Source organism: Suricata suricatta, chromosome 7, assembly GCF_006229205.1.
Source record: "Suricata suricatta isolate VVHF042 chromosome 7, meerkat_22Aug2017_6uvM2_HiC, whole genome shotgun sequence".
Lineage (NCBI taxonomy): Eukaryota > Metazoa > Chordata > Mammalia > Carnivora > Herpestidae > Suricata > Suricata suricatta.
This window is the reverse complement of record NC_043706.1, coordinates 24,598,994-24,617,116: the sequence shown is the minus strand read 5'-3', so window position 1 is coordinate 24,617,116 and position 18,123 is coordinate 24,598,994. Positions and strand designations below refer to the sequence as shown.

Below are 18,123 nucleotides of genomic sequence, written 5' to 3'. Positions count from 1 at the left end.
GCAGACACGTCCCCCCACAGCACCCAGCGCATCCCTAGTGCACGCACGGCATTCCCCGCGAGTGGGGTTGGTCCAGGGGCAGGCCTGTGATGAGGGAGGGCAGATGAAAGAGAAGGATTCGCCTCCCGTGCCCAAGGAGAAGGCCGTTGTTCCCTCTCCTCCATGTCACGAGGGGCGGGGGGGGGGGGGGACAGCAAATAACCCGCTGTCACAGGAAGCCACCTGGACACTCACTACAAGGAATTCGGCATTTGTTACGGGCTGAATTGTATCCCCTCAAAATACACTTGTTGAAGTCCAGACCCCCTCCATTCCCTTCCCCCGTTCCTCAGAATGTGACTGTATTTGGAGAAAGGGTCTGTACAGAGGTTCAAGTTAAAATGAGGTCACTGACCAGTGTCTTTATAAAAAGAGATTAGGACACAGACACATGCAGAGAAAGACCACATGAGGACACAGAGAGAAGACGGCATCTGCAAGCCAAAGAGAGAGGCCTGGGAAGGAACTAGCCTGCCAGCACCTTGATCCCGGGCTTCTGGCCTCCAGAGCCAGTTCTGATATTCGAAGAACGAGTTCTGATATTTGAGGCCCCCGGTCCACGGCACAGACGAACACAGCGTTAGAGCAAGGCAATGCTGCAGAAGGCCCTATCTCTGTATCTCTGGAGACATCATAGGTGTTTCTGTATATTCAACCTTTTTTTAAGTTTATTTATTTATTTTGAGAGAAAGAGAAAGGTGGGGAGGGGCAGAGAGAAAGAGAGAGAAAAAGGGAGAGAGAGACTCCTAAGCAGGCTCTGCACCATTAGCACAGACATGGGGCTCAAACTCACAAACCATGAGATCATGACCTGGGCTAAAACCAAGACTGACTGAGCCACCCAGGCGCCTCCTCTAGATAATTTTTAAGCCCATTTGCTCTGAGGTTCTCTATGATGTGCAGCAGACAGCACCCTAACGAACCCTCCAAGCTTTCAAACCCTTTGTAATATCATCCACGCCTGCCGTCTCTCAGAAAACACATACTTCCCCCCATTCCTTGCACAGGCCTTACACACTGGTTATTCCCCGCTCAGCTCCTCCTCTTCCCCATTAGTTTGCTCCATGCTTCTCTCTGCCCAGACTGCTCCCCTGCTGCCCATCTCTGCTCACCAGGACCACCATTCTTCAAGGCACGGCTCACTGGCTCCTTCTCCCCAGCAGCTCCAGCACAGTGCCCTGCACAGGGAGCCTGCTCAATAAACATCAGCATATCACACATTGCTCTGGACTTTTCAGCTGGTGTCTTCCCTGCACACACTTTTAACTATATGAGATTAGGCCACTATATTTGCTATACAGATTCAAACAGATCAGTGAAGAAAGAGGGCTGTGTGTCACGGCCTCCCCATACAAAAGGAGAAAATACCTTTTGCAGATATAAAAACCTATTTTCAGTATGATAAACTACGAGTCTTTAAATTCCCTGGTAACCTTTTGCCTATTCAAGGTCATTTCAGTGTCCCCAAAATTGCTTTTGGAAATGAGATTCACAACAGAGGTTATAGTCTTCCTTTTCACCATCCCTCCCGTCAGTCACTTATCTAAGCTAAGGCTCTGTCAAAGAAGCACTAGAATTATGAATGGGAGAAAATCCAATGGCAGATGAGAAATTAGTTAGAGAAACCGCTGCTCATACTTAAGCCACATTTCAATTCAATTCAAACGTGCTATCAGCAGATACACAAAACCAAAAATAAAACAAAAACAAAAACAAAAAACCCCAAAACACCTTCATAGCCTAGGTGATACACATATTTGAAAACTTGTTTCTTATGGGACTTCCCAGAAAAAGATTAAACATAAATCTTCTATTAAGATGGAATAATTAAAAGCCTACCCTGGAATACGGAAGATGTGATGACTCACCAAGCAACATGGCTCCAGAAACCACCAGGCCCCAATGAAGACACAGCGCCTTCCCGCATTTCACTATCTCTAGGTGAAGCATCTTTATTTCCTACTTGAAAGTTCCTTATAAGAGTGAGCCAGGCCTCTCGGCCCTGCCTCTGGACACTCAGCCATCTCACCATCTGTGGCCCTTGGCAGTTCTTTACCAGGGATCTCAAGGGTATCAAACATAAAGTCTCCAAAGGTAATATAAATCAGCTGGACAGATTATGCCATGATTATCTATGGAAGGAAAGAGCCCACTGGGGAGGGTGTGGAGGCTGCCTGGAGTCTGGACCAGCCCTGGAGGTCGGCTTAGGTTCATGAAGGGGGCACCTTACCAGCAATCCCGGCTGACACCTCACACGCTCACCTTCACAGGTAAGTACAGGTAAATGTCACGCTAGGACCACTAAGGTTCACTGCCTGTGCCCAGGAGCGGTCAAGCCCGAGCTGTTACTCAGTCAACGTAAATAGTGCTTACGTTTGATTCTGGACTCTAGTGCGTGGCCTCTGTCCCCTGGGGGAGTTCTTGTTTCCTGCTGCTGAAAACATTATCAAACCACCTTAATGGGAATTAATTATGGAAAGGGCTGGTCTGAATTAGAGGCGTTTTGAAAATAAAACACCTTTTACTTCCAAATAAACGTTTCCTTTTCAAGTCATTAACCATTATTCCAAACAGACTTTCAAAGGACCTCCTTTAATGAGTGACTTGGTCATTTAGCAACATTCATTTGTACATAAATATGCTAAGGCAGTGTTTCAATGCGCTTCCCTAGGCAGGCTAACCGTGCCGCTGACACTTAGTTTACACCATTAAAGCATTTAGCAAACCCGTTTTTCAGAAAGGGCAAAGGGGCCCTGGCTGAACTGTGATGATTCCTAGTGTGATGCATCGCCCCTTCTATAACTCCTGGGCCTGCATACCAATGTTCCCCTTGTGAGTCACAGAGGAGCCAAGGTCTCACCCGGGCTCACCCCGGCCATCTGTTGGGTATGGCCAGAAAAAACAATAAACTTTTGTATTAGCCTAGACGAGGATTTCTCAAACTTGGCATGCTCAACTGGATCATTCTTTGCTGTGGGGGCTGTCCTGTGCATTGTAAGATATTCGGCAGCATCCCTGGGCTCCACCCACCAGATGTCAGTAGCACCCTCTTCTCAGCTGTGACCACCAAAAATGTTTCCAGACATTGCCAAATGTGCCCGGGGGGAAAACTGTACCACGCGGAAATCATCCAGAGAGCTCTTTTAAACAACTGATGCTGAGGTCCTCCAGATGGTTCCAAAAGCTCCCGATGACTCTGAGAGCCCCAGCCACCACGACTGCATTCCCAGGTTTAGACGAGTGCAACATGTCATTTCATGAGAAGAAAAGGCTTGGTGACTTAGAGTTCTGAAAAATCATGACTGAAGTAAACACACAATCTATTCCATAGCCTGGTATGAATTCAAGTTTGATTAGCTGCCATTTCAAATACATTACATCACCTTTCTTGGTTTTTAATAACTCCCTGAAATTTGACTTTAGGTCTGAATTGACCTACGTACCTGTCCTCTCTCTATTATTGTCATTCTAGAATTAAATCATCGTGCCTTGTCCAGATGAGAGTAAAAGCCCCTTTCCTATCCCTTTACCTTCACCATTTAGGAAATGTTAACTGAGTACCTACTAGATCCAGGTACCAAGGATGCAGATCTGGGCCAGGAAAGCAGGGAGAGAGGATGAGGACAGAGGAACAGTGAGGCAGGAAACGCTTCAAGAAGGTGACCGGATGATGGGGAGGGCAGGTGGGTGGATTCTGGGCTGAAGGAGTACCGTGTACAAAGGTCAAGCGTTGTTTGAGAAACTGGGGGCTGGAGCACAGGGTCCCTGCACAGGCATGATGGGGGGAAGGGCGGTGCAGGAGAAGCGTGCAGGGTGCAGACCGTCAAGGACCCTGAGAACCTGCCAACCAGGATCAACTTCATCCTGAGGGTCATAGAACACCACAAAGGACAGAAATACGGAAGTCAAACAAGCTTCTCATCTTCAATTTAGGACCAAAACAGTGGGATTTGAGGCAAGGGGGGGTGGAAATGATCAGGGCCAGATGAGAGGTCCAGTCCAGTAGTTAACCAAATAGGGCTTTGAGGAAACATCCCGGCTACAGATAAAGGTCCGGTGCTGTCCTACTCGGGTGTGTGCTGGAACTTGGATGTTTTGGGCTGAACTGTGGCCTCTCACCCAAAAAAAGCCCCCCCAAACTCCTAAACCCTCAAATGTTTGAGTCCTGATGCCTAGAACCTCAGAACGTGACTGTATTTAGAAATAAGACCCTTACAGAGGTAATTAACTTAAAATGAGGTCATTGGGATGAGCCATAATCCAACAGGACTGGAGTCCTTGTAATAAGAGATTAGGACACAGATACATACACAGAGGTCACAGGGAGAAGACAGCATGCACAAGCCAAGAAAAGAGGCATCGGAAGGCCTGCTGACATCTGATTTCGGACTTCCAGTCTCTAGAACCAAGAGGAACTAAATGTCTGTTGGGTAAGCCCCTTAGTCTATGGTACTTGTTACACAGCCCAAGCTGACTGAGACCCTGGGGAATGATCTGAAGGGAGCAGGTGATGGAAAGAATTCCCAAAGGAGAAGAGCAGCCAGTGAAGCAGAAGAAAAATCAAGGAAAAGCAGCATTCGCCATCCCCGCTCCCTGCCTCCACCCCAAGGAGAGTGCTGAAGACTGAATGGCCACTGCCCATGCAGCGCAGAGGCTGACCAAGATCACTGAAGCAGTCCTAGGGATCCAGCAGCAGGCAAGCTGACACTCTCTGCTGCACAGAGACCACGAGGCCCAGCAGGCAGGCAAGGGATGCTGGGCCAACCTGGCGCTTCTCAGGGGAGGGCCGCAGCCCCTGGGACATGACCACCCTTGTGATGGTGGCTCAGTGAGCATTCTTCACGCAGGCCCAAACCAACATGTGTGCTGCAGGAGCATCACATGCCAGCCAGAGAGGTCAGGAGGGCTGCTGCATGGGTCCCGAGGACACAGTGCCATGTGGACCCAGCCTGGGGCTGGGGATACCCCTGCCCTGGGTCTCTACTATCATTTCTCCATTACAAAGCTCAGATAATTCATTGTCTACTTGGGGAAAACCAAACTGATCCCTAAGGACTGACGCTGGGGGTCTGTGCAGCAGGGATCCTCCTCTGCACCCTGTACTCATCTCCTCCCGGCCCTCATCATCTCCTCTGCAGACAAGGCCCTTTCTCAATCCTTTCTATCTTTTAAGACCTCAGCCCTCCTTAAGGGCCAAGCTCAAATACCACAGCACCCAGCAACCCCCCAGGTCAGGGCACACACCTCACCTGCTCTTCTGGGCATGCTCACTTCTGTACCCCACACCCTCAGCTCCTGGCCACCACACTCCTCTTAGCTGGTCCCACACTCACCTTCCATTTACCAGTGGTCTTGGCTACACCATGAGCTCCTTCTCCAGGGCAGAGACCACTTTCTATCGCTCTGTGTCCCCTACCCAAGGCAGGGCAGATGGCCTGCCTGCAGAGAGGAGCCAGGGCCAGGCACCACACAAGTGGCTGCAGAAATCGCCTCTAGCAGGGGAGGGGAAGGACAGGGAGGTTGTATGTAACTGTCCTCAAAAAAGTAGGACAACACCGATGTCCACAGCAGCATTACTTCCAAGAGCCAAAGGGTGGACGCAACCTACGTGTCCATCAACAGATGACTGGATAAACAGAACGTGGTCTATACATACAATGGAAGGTTGCTGGGCCTTAAAAAGGGAGGAAATTCTGACACAGGCTACAACTTGGATGAAGCCTGAGATCGTCACGCGAAGTAAAAGAAGCCAGTCACAAAAGAACAAGTCCTATAATGGTTCCACTCACACGCGGTCCCTAGAATAGTCAGACTCAGGGACAGAAAGTGGAAGCGCGGTTGCCAGGGGCTGCGGGAGAGGGGCGGGCAGTCAGGGTTCCGCCGATGCAGAGTTTCAGTTTGGAAAGATGACAACGATCTGGACACCGATGCTGGTGATGATCGCCCGACAGTGTGACTGTACGCAATCCCCCGCGACTGTGCATTTAAATATGGTTAAAATGGTAAGTTTTCTGTTATGTGCATTTTACCACAATTAAAAAAAAAAGTAGGACAAAAACTTTGTGTTCACTGCAAATGCTCATGTATATTCATTTGAGAACAGTGAAGTTTCTCAGTATGTAACAATCAAGGGTGCCCAATTTGTAAAGCATCTTTTAAACACACAGAAAAAAAAAAGCAGCTTTTAATCTAATCTGGGAGGAAACACTCTGTAGTGGAAATTACTATGCCGAGCGCGTAACCCAGCCATAATTTCATATGACCACCGGGATGCTCCTGGCAGCTTTATGCCGTACCATCTCCTTGGCACTTCTTCTTCAAATGATATAAAGAAATAAAGTGTGACTGTTAGCTAAAGCAGATTTAAATTATAGGGAGGACTGACCCTCCTCTCCTCTTTAAAAAAAAAAAAAGGCCGATAAACACTTAACTAGCATTCCTATGACTTAACATTCTTTACCACACATTCTTATGACTCAGCTGTTTGGGTCACTGCTCAGATAAGTAAACCAACGGTCTCACTTTTGGGCAGTATTTTCAAATGGAAGAATGTTCCCGGGCTCCTTCTTGCTGGGGCACACCTTGAGCGAACTCAACATTCAAAACAAAAACGGCTAGGGCTTTCTGAAGCTGTTCCCTGGGAAAAACAGACCCACAAAAAGTATGTTTCACTTTTACTACAAGAAATCTAGAAAAAGATACAAAACACAACCAAGGAACAGAGAAGCAGAAAAGACACTGAGAAGTCAGCAGCAAAGACTTGGAACAGCTTGGGGACGCTTGCTTCGCAGTGACAGCTGGCTTTGTGAGAGACCACAGGCTGGAGGTCACCAGAAGCACCGCCGCTCAGAAGGGCCCACATTTGGCTTCATGCTCAGTGGTCACTCTCTTGATCTGAATACATTTTGAGCCGGAGGTTCCCGCAAATCATGTCCCTGGTCTTAACCAGCAGAAAGATTTGGAACAACAAAGAGACTCCCCCTGTGTGGGGGCAGGGGAAGGGGTGACTATTTGTAAAACTGTTTCAGTGGCCACCCAAGGGCTTGTTCCAGCTCCCTCTGTGATCTGGAGCTAATAAATGAGAGCATTTATCACTATTTCTAGAAAAAAAAAGACTCAGGAGGGGTCTTCTTGCCAATTCCATACTAAGCTTAAGCACCCAGGTAAGTTACATCCTGAGTCTCTGAGAAGAAAAAGAACACTTCGTTTAAAGTATTTAATAGTTAAATCAATCAATATTCAATTATTGTCAATTAATTGCCAAAAAGATTCATCTCTAGTCCCTTCCATCAGAATGAAGAACAGCTCCTACGGCCTCCTGTCACACGTTTAAAGCAGCTGTCCCCCAGCGCTGCGTAACTGCAATCCCTGCTCTGACACCGCAGGCCAAGCTGGACATCAGAACTGCACCCAGAAGTTTGGAACTGACAGAGGAATGCTGGCCTCTGTGCTGACTTGCCTGACCAGGTGAGCAGAAGTGTGGACAAAACCAGTCCACGGTGGGAACAAAGCGGACTTCTGGAGAAAGGGTGGAGAGCACATGTGGGCTCCCGAAGAGCCAACCCCCGCCTCGCAATATTCTTGGCCTCAGATCCCATCCTGGGTTCCCTGAGCCATTCCTGCATCGTTCCAAAAGATTTCCTTTCTATTTTATGAATTTGAAATTTGTTCTGGTTACTTGCAACCGAGAGAGTCATACAACAGGCTTTGTAGAATATAATCTTATGCAAATGGGGTGGCCTTCAGAGTCCCTCCGCAGGGTTCTGTTTCAGCAATGATTTATTTTACAGGACATCCAGCTAAATCCATCAATAACCACTCTTTCTCTTTCCTAGCAATATAGGCCTTGTCGATCTCTAGGTCACTTGTTTGGGGAAAGATCTACCCGCACATAATGACCAGCACTGAGCAGCCTTGAGCGAACGAAAGAACAAAAGACTTCCCCAAGTCGCAGAAGATCAAAGTCTGAAGGTTCCTGGGGTCAGTCAGCAAGGATGGCACTCCAGGTGGGCGGGGCAGGGGCCAGTCTTCATCCACCCCCTGAAGTCAGCTCTCAGGTCCTGCCATTGAGGTCCAAAGTTATCAACAACTCCTCTGAAGTCCACGGTTTCTCTGATCTGGGTTCACCAGCACAGCTAGCCCAGAAATTTTAACACATTTAGATCACTCTCCACCCAATGGCATGGACTCAGGTTTCTAAGCCAAGACCTCCGTGGGGGCGTGAAGCCCCTGGCAGGGCTCTGCTTTCCCATTCCTGGAGGTTGGCCAGAAGAGGCTTTTCCTCTTCAGATCCTTCGGAGCCCTGTGACCAGTGACCTGAAAACAAAGCCATTAAATGGTCTTTTTCATCAGACTAGAGGTCCTTTTGGGTCTGACTCCTCAGGCCTCCCTGGATTCCTGTGTCTGTCTGAAGGGCCCACCTGCTCCCCCATGTTCATCCGTTTCTGGGCGGAGGAGACAGACACCTCAGAGTGCAGGAGGAGTAAATCACCCTACCAGGTGTGTCCCGTCAGCCTCTCCCCACCTAAGTATTTCTCAGATGACTCACTGGCTGGTTCTCACCCCACAGACAGAAAAATGAAAAGGCTCCGAGATTCCCAGGTTCCTCGGGATTTGCAGATGCCCGGAGGGAGGGAGGTGGGCTCTCCCCAGCCTTTCTCATTCTAGCCTCACAACAGCCCTCGAGGTAAGGTGAGCAATGACCCACTTTACTGATGAGGTTCCTGCCTCTCCCAAAGATAAAGCTAATAGAGTTAGACCTGTAACTGTCACAGCGGGTGCTGATCACCTGCTGAGCTTAAGCAGCAGAGTCAGGACCCAACCCACACCTGCCAAACTAAAAAGCCTTTCCTCTTTTCATGACAGCAAACTCAGGTGAGCTCAGACATTTACAGGAAGACTTTGTGGGTAAGAGCCGAGTAAGACATACCTCCAGTAGGGAAGGGGACAGAGAGCAGTCTGATCAGCCCACAGCCAGTGTTAGGACAAAGGGATGGCTGGGTGCTAGGGACATGGAGTAAGGATGAGCAGACCTGGAGGAGGAACAGGGACCAACCAGCTCAAGGGAGGAGGAAAAGGCGTCCCGGGCAAGTGGTCAGCGACACCTGCACAGAGAGGTGGTCTGCATGAGCCCACCCACAGAACCCACAGTATAACAAACCACACCTCAGTGTGCAGCTCCTGACGGGTATGACCCTTTTCAGGCAGTGACAGGAGGACCGGCCCTGACTGACCAGTGAAAAGGAACAAGTTCAAGAGAACGGGCAGGAGTGCCCATCAGCTCTTCCGGGCCCCTATTCCCCGGTGGGGGCTGCTCCTGGCCAGAGGCAGGAGCACCCTACAAACAAGGGGAACTAGATTCTAGCCCTAATAGGCTGGGGGCTCTGAGTAAGTCAGCGACATCTCCCACACTCACTCCGGCCTTAGTCTTCTCATCTGTAAACTGAGGACTTTGGACTAGGAGGAGAATACTATATGTTAGCCATGCCCAGAACATTTTTTTTTTTTTTTTTTTTTTACCTATACTAGGCTTTTGGTAAAGGTAAAGCTGGTTGAATCAAAGTAAATTCTAGATGTATAGTTTCCCTTGCCGAAGTCTTTCAGCTTTGTGGAAATCGGTACCCTTTAGAGCAGGAGAGCAGGAGAAAATGCTAGAACACTCAGAATGGCCAGTGCTGCTTCCTATCAATAGCCCTGGAAAGAGGTTTCAGGCCCCCTTACCCCAGGTCTGGCCTGGACGTGCAGTAGCAGTAAAATTTCCCACACCTCCTCCTTAGAGCTGCTTCCTGGGCTGGCCGGCCTCCTCCCCACAGCCCAAGCTACCTGGTTCCCCCTCCCCAGCCCTCTGAGACTTTGGTCAGACTGCCTCTCCCCATCAGAGCTCTCTCCCCTCTCTCCAACCTCTCCTCAGAGCCCCACACCCTGAGTCCTAGGTCCCTTCTCCCTTCACACACTCTCCCTGGCCGCCCTCCATCCCGTTCACCCCCTCAGCTCCTCATCTCACGGCTGACTTTCTGAACATGACTCATAAGCCACCCCTCCCCACCTTCCCACCTTCCCTGCCTCCTGTCGGTTCTAAGCTGGCACACACCAGAGGGCCCTGGCCAGTGCAGCTCTCTCTCTGTCTCCCCCTCAAACCGAAGATCTCAACTCCGATGTCAGTTGCACTCAGAGACCAGTCTAGGCCAGGCTTTTTGTTCTAGTCTTTCATTTCCCTTTCTTTTCACACACTTAACTCAGTTTGTAATTAAAGAATTATTATCTCAACGTGTATTTATTGTTTATTTTGAGAGACAGATGGGGGAGGAGGGGCAGAGAGAGAGAGGGAGGGAGAGAATCCCAAACAGGCTCTGGCCAATCAGGGTGGAACCCAGACCAGTCTCAAGAACCGTGGATCATGATCTAAGCAAAAATCAAGCCCAGGCACTCCAAAGGATTATTATTAATTAGTTACAGTGTGCTTCCCTCATTAGTCTATAAGCTCTATGTGAGCTGAGCTGTCTACATCTGTCATTGTATCCCGAACACACAGCACACTGCTTGGCCCAGAGGAGGGACTCATCTATGAAAGGAAGGAGGGAGAAAAGTTAAAAAAAAAAAAAAAAAAAAAGGCAAGGAGTGGCTTAGGGTCACAGTTGGTGGCACAATAATTGTTTAACAACTGGTTCTCCACAAGAAATACCCTGCCCCCCCCACCCCGTGTGCAGTGTTTGCCAATTCCATGGTGTAAATGCTCCCACCACGACCGATTCGAAGCCTCTGACAAGCCATTCCTGAGTGTGCAGGTGGATGGAGACGTGAGCACAGGTGCAGAGTCCGGAGGGGCCCCGCTGGCCCCGTGCGTGGCCGGTGTGTGGTGAGGTCCGCACTGAGATCCAGATAGCCCACTGTGTTTTTAAGTGATATCAACTTTTGACTCAGTCCTACCTTGGGCTGAAGGTCAAAGTAAATCGAGAACTGCAGAAATGCACAAAAGAGGAAAAAGAGAAAAAAAAAAAGGAAAAAGAGGTTTTGCAGCAGTCTCAGAACAAGATGATGAAGAAAAAGGGAGCCCCAGTGCGTGGGGATGGGCATTGGCTCCCAAACCATGGCAGCTGCTAACAGCTGTTGAGCTTCTGGTCTTCTCACTGGGGCCACTGCCAAATGCGATGTTTAGGACACTGTTAGGAGCAAGTCAAAGCCTGCATGAAATGCTGGTTATATCACAGACCTAATATTTATTTCCCTTTCTAGCAATTTATCCTACTAGCTCAATAAAAGCAAAACTGATACCTGCAACACTAAATTAAAGAGGAACTAAGCTCAAAAAATATTAGAAGAAAGTATGGGGATTTTTTTCCAGGATTACAGAAGCCCTAAATCTTAATGCAAAACCCAGAAATCGTAACAGAAAAGATTAATTTGACTCTATACAAACCAAAAGTTTTTGCCCAACAAAACCAGCATGAATGAAATAAAAAGACAAACAAAAAACCAGGAGAAAAACATTCACAAGACATCCAAAGAGTTAATTTCCTTTATGCTTGAAGTACTTCTGCAGATCAGTAGGAAAATATACTCCCTCCCCTAAAACACACAAAGGCAAAGGCTCTAAAGGAGGCAGTTCAAAGAAAAGGAAACATGAATGGCTCAAGAAATTTCAGAGACCTGTTTAATCTGGCTCATGACAATAGAAATGCAGATTACAACAATAACCATATGCACCTCAGAAATCAAACTCAGAGACATTTCAAAGCGCACTAAGTCCTTGGCCAAGGAGGGTGTGGGGAACAGGACCTCAGGCATTATTGATGGAAGTGTCAGTTGGTAAGATCTCTGGAGAGCATTTTGACAACATCTATCAAAATAAAAACAGAGACTACTTTGACCTTCCACTTTTTAAAAAAGTTTATTTATATTTTTAGAGAGAAAGAGCAGATGAGGGGCAGAGAGAGAAGATCCCAAGCAGGCTGTGCACTGTCAGCAAGAGCCCGATGCACGGCTTGAACTCACAATGAGATCACGACCGGTGCCAAAATCGAGTCGGACGCTTAACCAACTGAGCCACCCAGGCACCCATGACCCTCCACTTCTAAGAGTTTCATGTATATCAGAATTTCATTATATATTATGTAACAGCAAAGACGGAAACAACCTAAATGCCCCCTTAGTAGGTGACTAATTAAATAAATTATGGCCTGGTCATGCAATGAATGAACAATAAGTGCTCTCTGTGAGGTATGCATCCACCCCCAAAGAGGTGTGAAAAAACGCACAGAACAATGTATAACATATGTCATTGTTTGTGAGAGGAAAATATATAAATGAAAATATACTTAGACTATTTCTGGAAAGATACATAAGAAACTGGTAACCATGGTTGCTTCTGAAGAGGGAAACTGGAGGCAGGGATGGCTAGAAATGTTACTTTTATGTCCGCTTTCTGTAACATGTGCATGCACTATCTATTACAGTCACTTTCTACAAATAGATACGCATAAAGATGTTCACTGCTGTGTTGTATACACTAGACAAAATAAATAAAACACCATTAGGATGACCTAACTCTGGGTTATTTTTAAAATATTACTATTGCAACGAAATTGTAATTATTTTTAACCCTAATTAAATTGTACTGAATCACTTTAAATACTTCTAGACTTGAGCCCCAGAAAAAGAATACAAATTACTTCCCAGGATATTTAAACAACTCTCAGATGTACTTACAGGATGAAAGCCAGCAATCTTTGAGAATTCATGGAGAACAGAAGAATCAAAGTGGGGACAAACATCCCAAACTTCACACACAGGAAACGGATGGTGCTTATTACTCAAGGAAGTGGTGAGCACTGGAAACCAAGGAAGATTCACCCAGAACAACGTGGGATAGTGATGCAAATTATTAAGAAGAATATTTTAAAGTCAGCTGAATTGTGTTTTCTTAATCTTGTGTACAATCTTTGACCGTCTGAGCTGCTAGGGAAGGCTGGTATGGGATAGGGGCCCCGTCCGGCCTCAGTTCTCCCACAGCTGACCTCTAAGTGACTGCAGAGCTTGGTTCAATCTGTTTCAGGAAGGCACAGACATAGTTTTTCAACATGGTTGGGAGATAAAACGCAGACCTGTGCAATTGAACACAGGGCTCAAGGTGTACAGCAACTGGCTCACTCAAGTATGTGTTAACTGAAAATCCAAGAGAATGCTCAGTGTTAAGGCTGGCCTTGAATCATTCAACATTTTTTTTTTTAAAAAACAAATTTTATTTACTTATTTTTGAGAGAGAGAGAGAGAGAGAGAGAGAGAGAGCGTGCGCAAGCATGAGTAGGGGAGGGGCAGAGAGAGAGAGAGAGAGAACCCCTAGCAGGCTCTGCCCATTAGCACAGAGCCAGAGCCAGGGTTCAAACCCACAAACTGTGAGATCATGACCTGAGGAGAAATCAAGAGTCAGATGCTTGGGGGCACCTGGATGGCTCAGTCAGTTGGCCGTCCTACTTCAACTCAGGTCATGATCTCATGGTTCCTGGGTTTGAGCCCCGAGCTGGGCTCTGTGTTGACAGCTCGGAGCCTGGAGCCTGCTTCGGATTTTCTCTCTCTCTCTCTCTCTTTCACTGCTCATTCCCCTCTTCCACTCCACCTCTCTCTCAAAAATAATCAGTAAAAAAAGGAGTCAGATGCTTAACCGACTGAGCCACTCAGGCACCTGGGTTATTCAACATTTAAAAAATTTTTTTAATGTTCATTCATTTTTGAGAGACAGAGAGAGACAGAGCACAAGTGGGGGAGGTGCAGAGAAAGAGAGAGGGAGACACAGAATCCAAAGCAGGCTCCAGGTTCTGAGCTGTCAGCACAGAGCCCGATGCGGGATCTAAACCCACAAACTGTGAGATCATGACCTGAGCCAAAGTCAGACACTCAACTGACTGAGCCACCCAGGCGCCCCTCGACATTCTTAATAAAAAGAAACAACATAATAAATGTTTGGAGAACTTCATATGGTTGTACAAAAAAAGTCATATTATTATTATTTTATTATTATTTTGAAGGCATTGAAAATTTTGGAACAGATAACAAATACCAAGGACCAAGGCATAAAACAGGAATCAAAAGATTTTAACAGGAGAGATATAATAACCCCAAACTATTATGATGAAATCTACATGATGTGCCATATCACCAAGGTGCAGTCTGAGAAATCTCTCGATTTAATGCAATCCTGTCAAGACAGGAGCTTGTCATGTTTACTGAAAGCCTTTCATGCATCAATTGCATGATCAATGCACTGATGCAGTCTGTGGATGCATAGGGTCCATCTAGGCTCCCTTTTGATTAGAACATATGGGGCCTGCCAGGTTGTTTTCAGAGTGTCCTGTTTAAGACACACACATGCCAGTGCATGTGTGTTTAGAAATTTGTCCATTTCTTCTAGATTGTCCAGTTTGTTGGCATATAATTTTTCATAGTAATCTCTGATGATTGCTTGTATTTCTGAGGGATCTGTTGTAATAGATCCATTTTCCTTCATGATTTTGTCTATTAGAGCAATCGCTATGGCCAATTTTGTCAGCTATGGAAGGTCTGAAGTAGCTGAAGATTTTTTAGCCAGGGAAGAAATTACTTGGGTATCCTCAAATATCTGAACACGTATTATATAAAGGAAAAAGAACCCTTCAGAGGAGCAAGCCACACAAACAAGTGTCAGATGACCTGAGTTATATTCACCAAAAAACATGCTTGGCTGCAAGGAAGAGAAACTATGGAGTGAGCTGCCCAGCCAATAGCCAGTGGGACCCTCCCTTCCCATCCTGTAAAGGTTACCCGTGTCAGGGGTATTAATCAGGAGGGGAGACAGGCTTGTCAGCCCAAAGATCCCTTTTAACTGAAATAACCTGGGATTCCAATGGCTTGGCAGTTTCACCTGTATAGGTAGTATTATATGCATATAATATATGTGATATCCTATTTAATGCATAAAGTATGTATTAATAATGTATATTTATAATATGACGTTTATAACACAACCTATGTTCAAAATATAATATATATTTATAATATAATGCAATATAATATAATATATGCCTGGCAGACTTTCTATATCCCCTCCCCACCTAACACTTAGGGACAGAATAGGACACATATTAGAGGGGCACCTACAGGCTGAGGTGAATCTAATGCCGAAGACACTGCGTGAGATTATTTGCAAGTGGGACGATCATGGTTTGGAGTGGAGAAAGAGGGTACAAAAGGCGACTTTTCGGACTCTGAACTTGCAATCCACAGACAGAAGGTACACCATCTCCACTTCTGCTCCTACTTACTAACAAAGCTGCCGGGCACCTGTTCTCTAGAATTCCGCACCCATCACAGTATACATTCCGTATTTGTGCATCTGATACAGTATCCAATGCCCGCAGCCCTCCGAAGGAAAGTCCAGCCTTAGTATATGCCAAATGTGCTCAAGGAGCTCTTTAAAACATTTGTTATGGAAACAGAATGTTGTGGAAGGACAGTCCTTTATTTAGATCTCATTTGTGTGTGAACATCAGTATGTTCTTTCTAGTCTTTATTTTACAAGAAAACGCATGCCTGACTATTGTCTGGAGGTCTTTAGCTCCCAATCTTGCTGTGTCCGAATCACATAACCATGGCATAACTATCAAGCACCCCAAAAGCGTACTGGACACATCCCTGCCATCTTTGACTCTCTTGGATGCTAATTTAGAAAAATTGTCCAGCTCTCCAAAATGCCTTAAAAGCCAATTTTCAAAAACTGTTTTAGTTTTCTCATCCCGCTATCCATGGCAGTATGAATTGCTGTTCCTGGGTCCCCACCACTAGGATAATGATGCTCTCTCCTACCTCCTAACTTTCAAGTTTCCCTCCCCTGGGGCCCCAGGATGGAACAGCCTCTAAACATATTGCTTTCATCTATATTATTCCTCCTCTACTTTAAAAAGGGGTTTAAAGTATTTGAAAATGTTGCCAAATCCTTACTTTCACAAAGAGTATCAAAATTGTCATTGTAGTCATTGTTCTGAATCTTTCCATGATGGTGACCAAAAAAACAAACATTGCCCTCCATGGATGGGAAAGGGTCACAGCAAAACACCTTTGGGAAAGAGAGGCTGTGGGGCTGGGGGTGGGGTACACGTCAAGGTGAACCAAGCCTGAAGGATCTTACCCATTAACAGAGAATCCTGTCTGTTCTCACAGGACAGATCATTTCTTGCCCGTCTGGTACAAGATTAAAACAGCGATTATGATGATGTAAGAGTTTCGTCTTACACATCCATGAACTACAACTGTTTACTAACACTCATTTGGGGGAGGAAGCACATGCACATTGATTATTAGAAATTGTCCAATTCAGTCACACTACTAAACCAAGCACTTAAAACTGCTCAGAACTGCCCAGAAGGGTGGGAGAGGAAAGGTCTACACTATTTCGAAACGTAAATTAGTTATTTAAAACACAGAAAGGGCAAAAAACAAATTGCTTAACAAATGGGCATACAAAGTCTCTTAGATGTTAAGAAAAGCAGAAAATACAGATATCTTGGGGATTGAATTTCTGACATTGCCCCTTCTCCATTTTTCTGCCTGCTGGCACATCTCAAAAAACACTGCTGCTCCATTTCACACAATACAACACCTCTGTAGAGGGACTCGGCGGGACTCAGCAAGGCAGCCGCTCCGCTAAAGCTTACCAGGGTCTCAATGTCTCCCTCAGACAAAAGCGGCTGCTATGTAAAAGCAGTGATGAACCCGGAATACAAAACAGATCCCCAGTTTCCTTCCACACTCCATAGTGATATGCCTCAAGTCCCGAAAAAACATTTGAGGGAACACTGGGGTGGTAAAATCTAAAGCCAAAAATCCCAATCTTTGGAAAGGAAGGAGCATGATGAGGAGGGAAAGAGAATTTTCCCAAGCAATTTGTTTCTGTGGCTAGCATTTGGGTTCTTTAGTTGGCTTTAATAATCTGTTTCCAAACCGAGGGCGGGATGACTGAGGTCTGCCGGAAAGAACACCTGGGAATATGCCATCGGTCCCAGAGATAGATATTTTTTTGTGGGAGACATAAGGACAACTAGCCCCGCAGAAGACTAGAGCCAGAGCCGTGTTCCTGGTTCCAGCCATCAGACCCTGAGGCTTCAGCTGGCTGGCTGACAGGTCAGCGGCCTTACCCTTCGCAAGGGACACTCCCGCCTGGACGAGGGTGATAGTCTGAAGGGTAGAGGAAGGGAAGTCAAGTCATTTTAGGGGGAGGGGCGCTCTTTCCAAATGTGCACTCGGACAGGGGCAAACTAGACAAGGCTGTGGAGCCCCCTTAGGGTTCGGAGGCAGTGTCCCCGAGGAGGGCGGTGAAAAGCCCCTGCTTCACACTCAAGCAAGTGCATCTCATTTGCGGGACGGAGGAGGAAGCCAACGGGCAGGATGCATACACACAGGCTGGCATCGCTTTAAGGGACCTCGGTCGGCACGGAGGGAGATGAAGGGAAGGGCAGAGAAGACCCAGGAGTGAACGGCTCGTGAGAAAGACGCGGGGCCCGAGCGGTCGCAGCCCTTACCTTGCTGACAACGTTTTGGACGAGGCCTGTGCGGATGTCGTAGTCCCATGCGTGGCAGTCGCAGTTGGAGGTGTTGTCCCCCTTGTCCGGAGGGGACGGCAAGGGTGGCGTGTCGCCCTCGTCGGCGCCGCTGCCGTTGCTAAGGTTGCCCGCGGCCTCCCAGGAGGCAGTGGAGAAGGGGGTGGTCGGGGGACTGGTCCAGTTGGCCATGTCGCCGGAGTCCCACCGGCCCGTGGCGGTGACCCCCGCCAGCTCCGCGCCTTTGCCCGCACCGCGGCACCAGAAGTTCGGCTGGTCCAAGAGGAAAGAGTCCGAGAACTGGCTAAAGCCGATAAACAGCGCCGGGATCCAGGTGAGCAGCACGAGGGTCTTCTGGTAGCCCCCGCCCAGGCCCCCGAGGAAGGGCAGCACCGACCCGTCGTAGTCCAGCAACAGGAGGCTCGGGGCCGCCGCCGCCGAGGGGCAGCCCGGGTGCTGGCCGCCGGCGGCGGGATGCAGGGCGGGCAGAGGCTGGATCTCCCCGCCGCCGCCGCCGGGG

At 47.5% G+C, this 18,123-nt stretch overlaps 1 protein-coding gene across 1 annotated transcript in view; it reads right to left on the bottom strand.

Annotated features, from left to right (window-relative positions):
• Positions 1 to 18,122, bottom strand: part of SLC22A23 (solute carrier family 22 member 23) — a gene marked incomplete at its 5' end in the record, with an annotated part of 176,684 nt that extends 158,562 nt beyond the window's left edge. The window contains one exon of the mRNA XM_029943146.1: positions 17,586 to 18,122. Within this exon, the coding sequence (XP_029799006.1) occupies positions 17,586 to 18,122 (537 nt within the window). The remainder of the gene's footprint in view (positions 1 to 17,585) is intronic.
• Position 18,123: the final 1 nt, after the last annotated feature.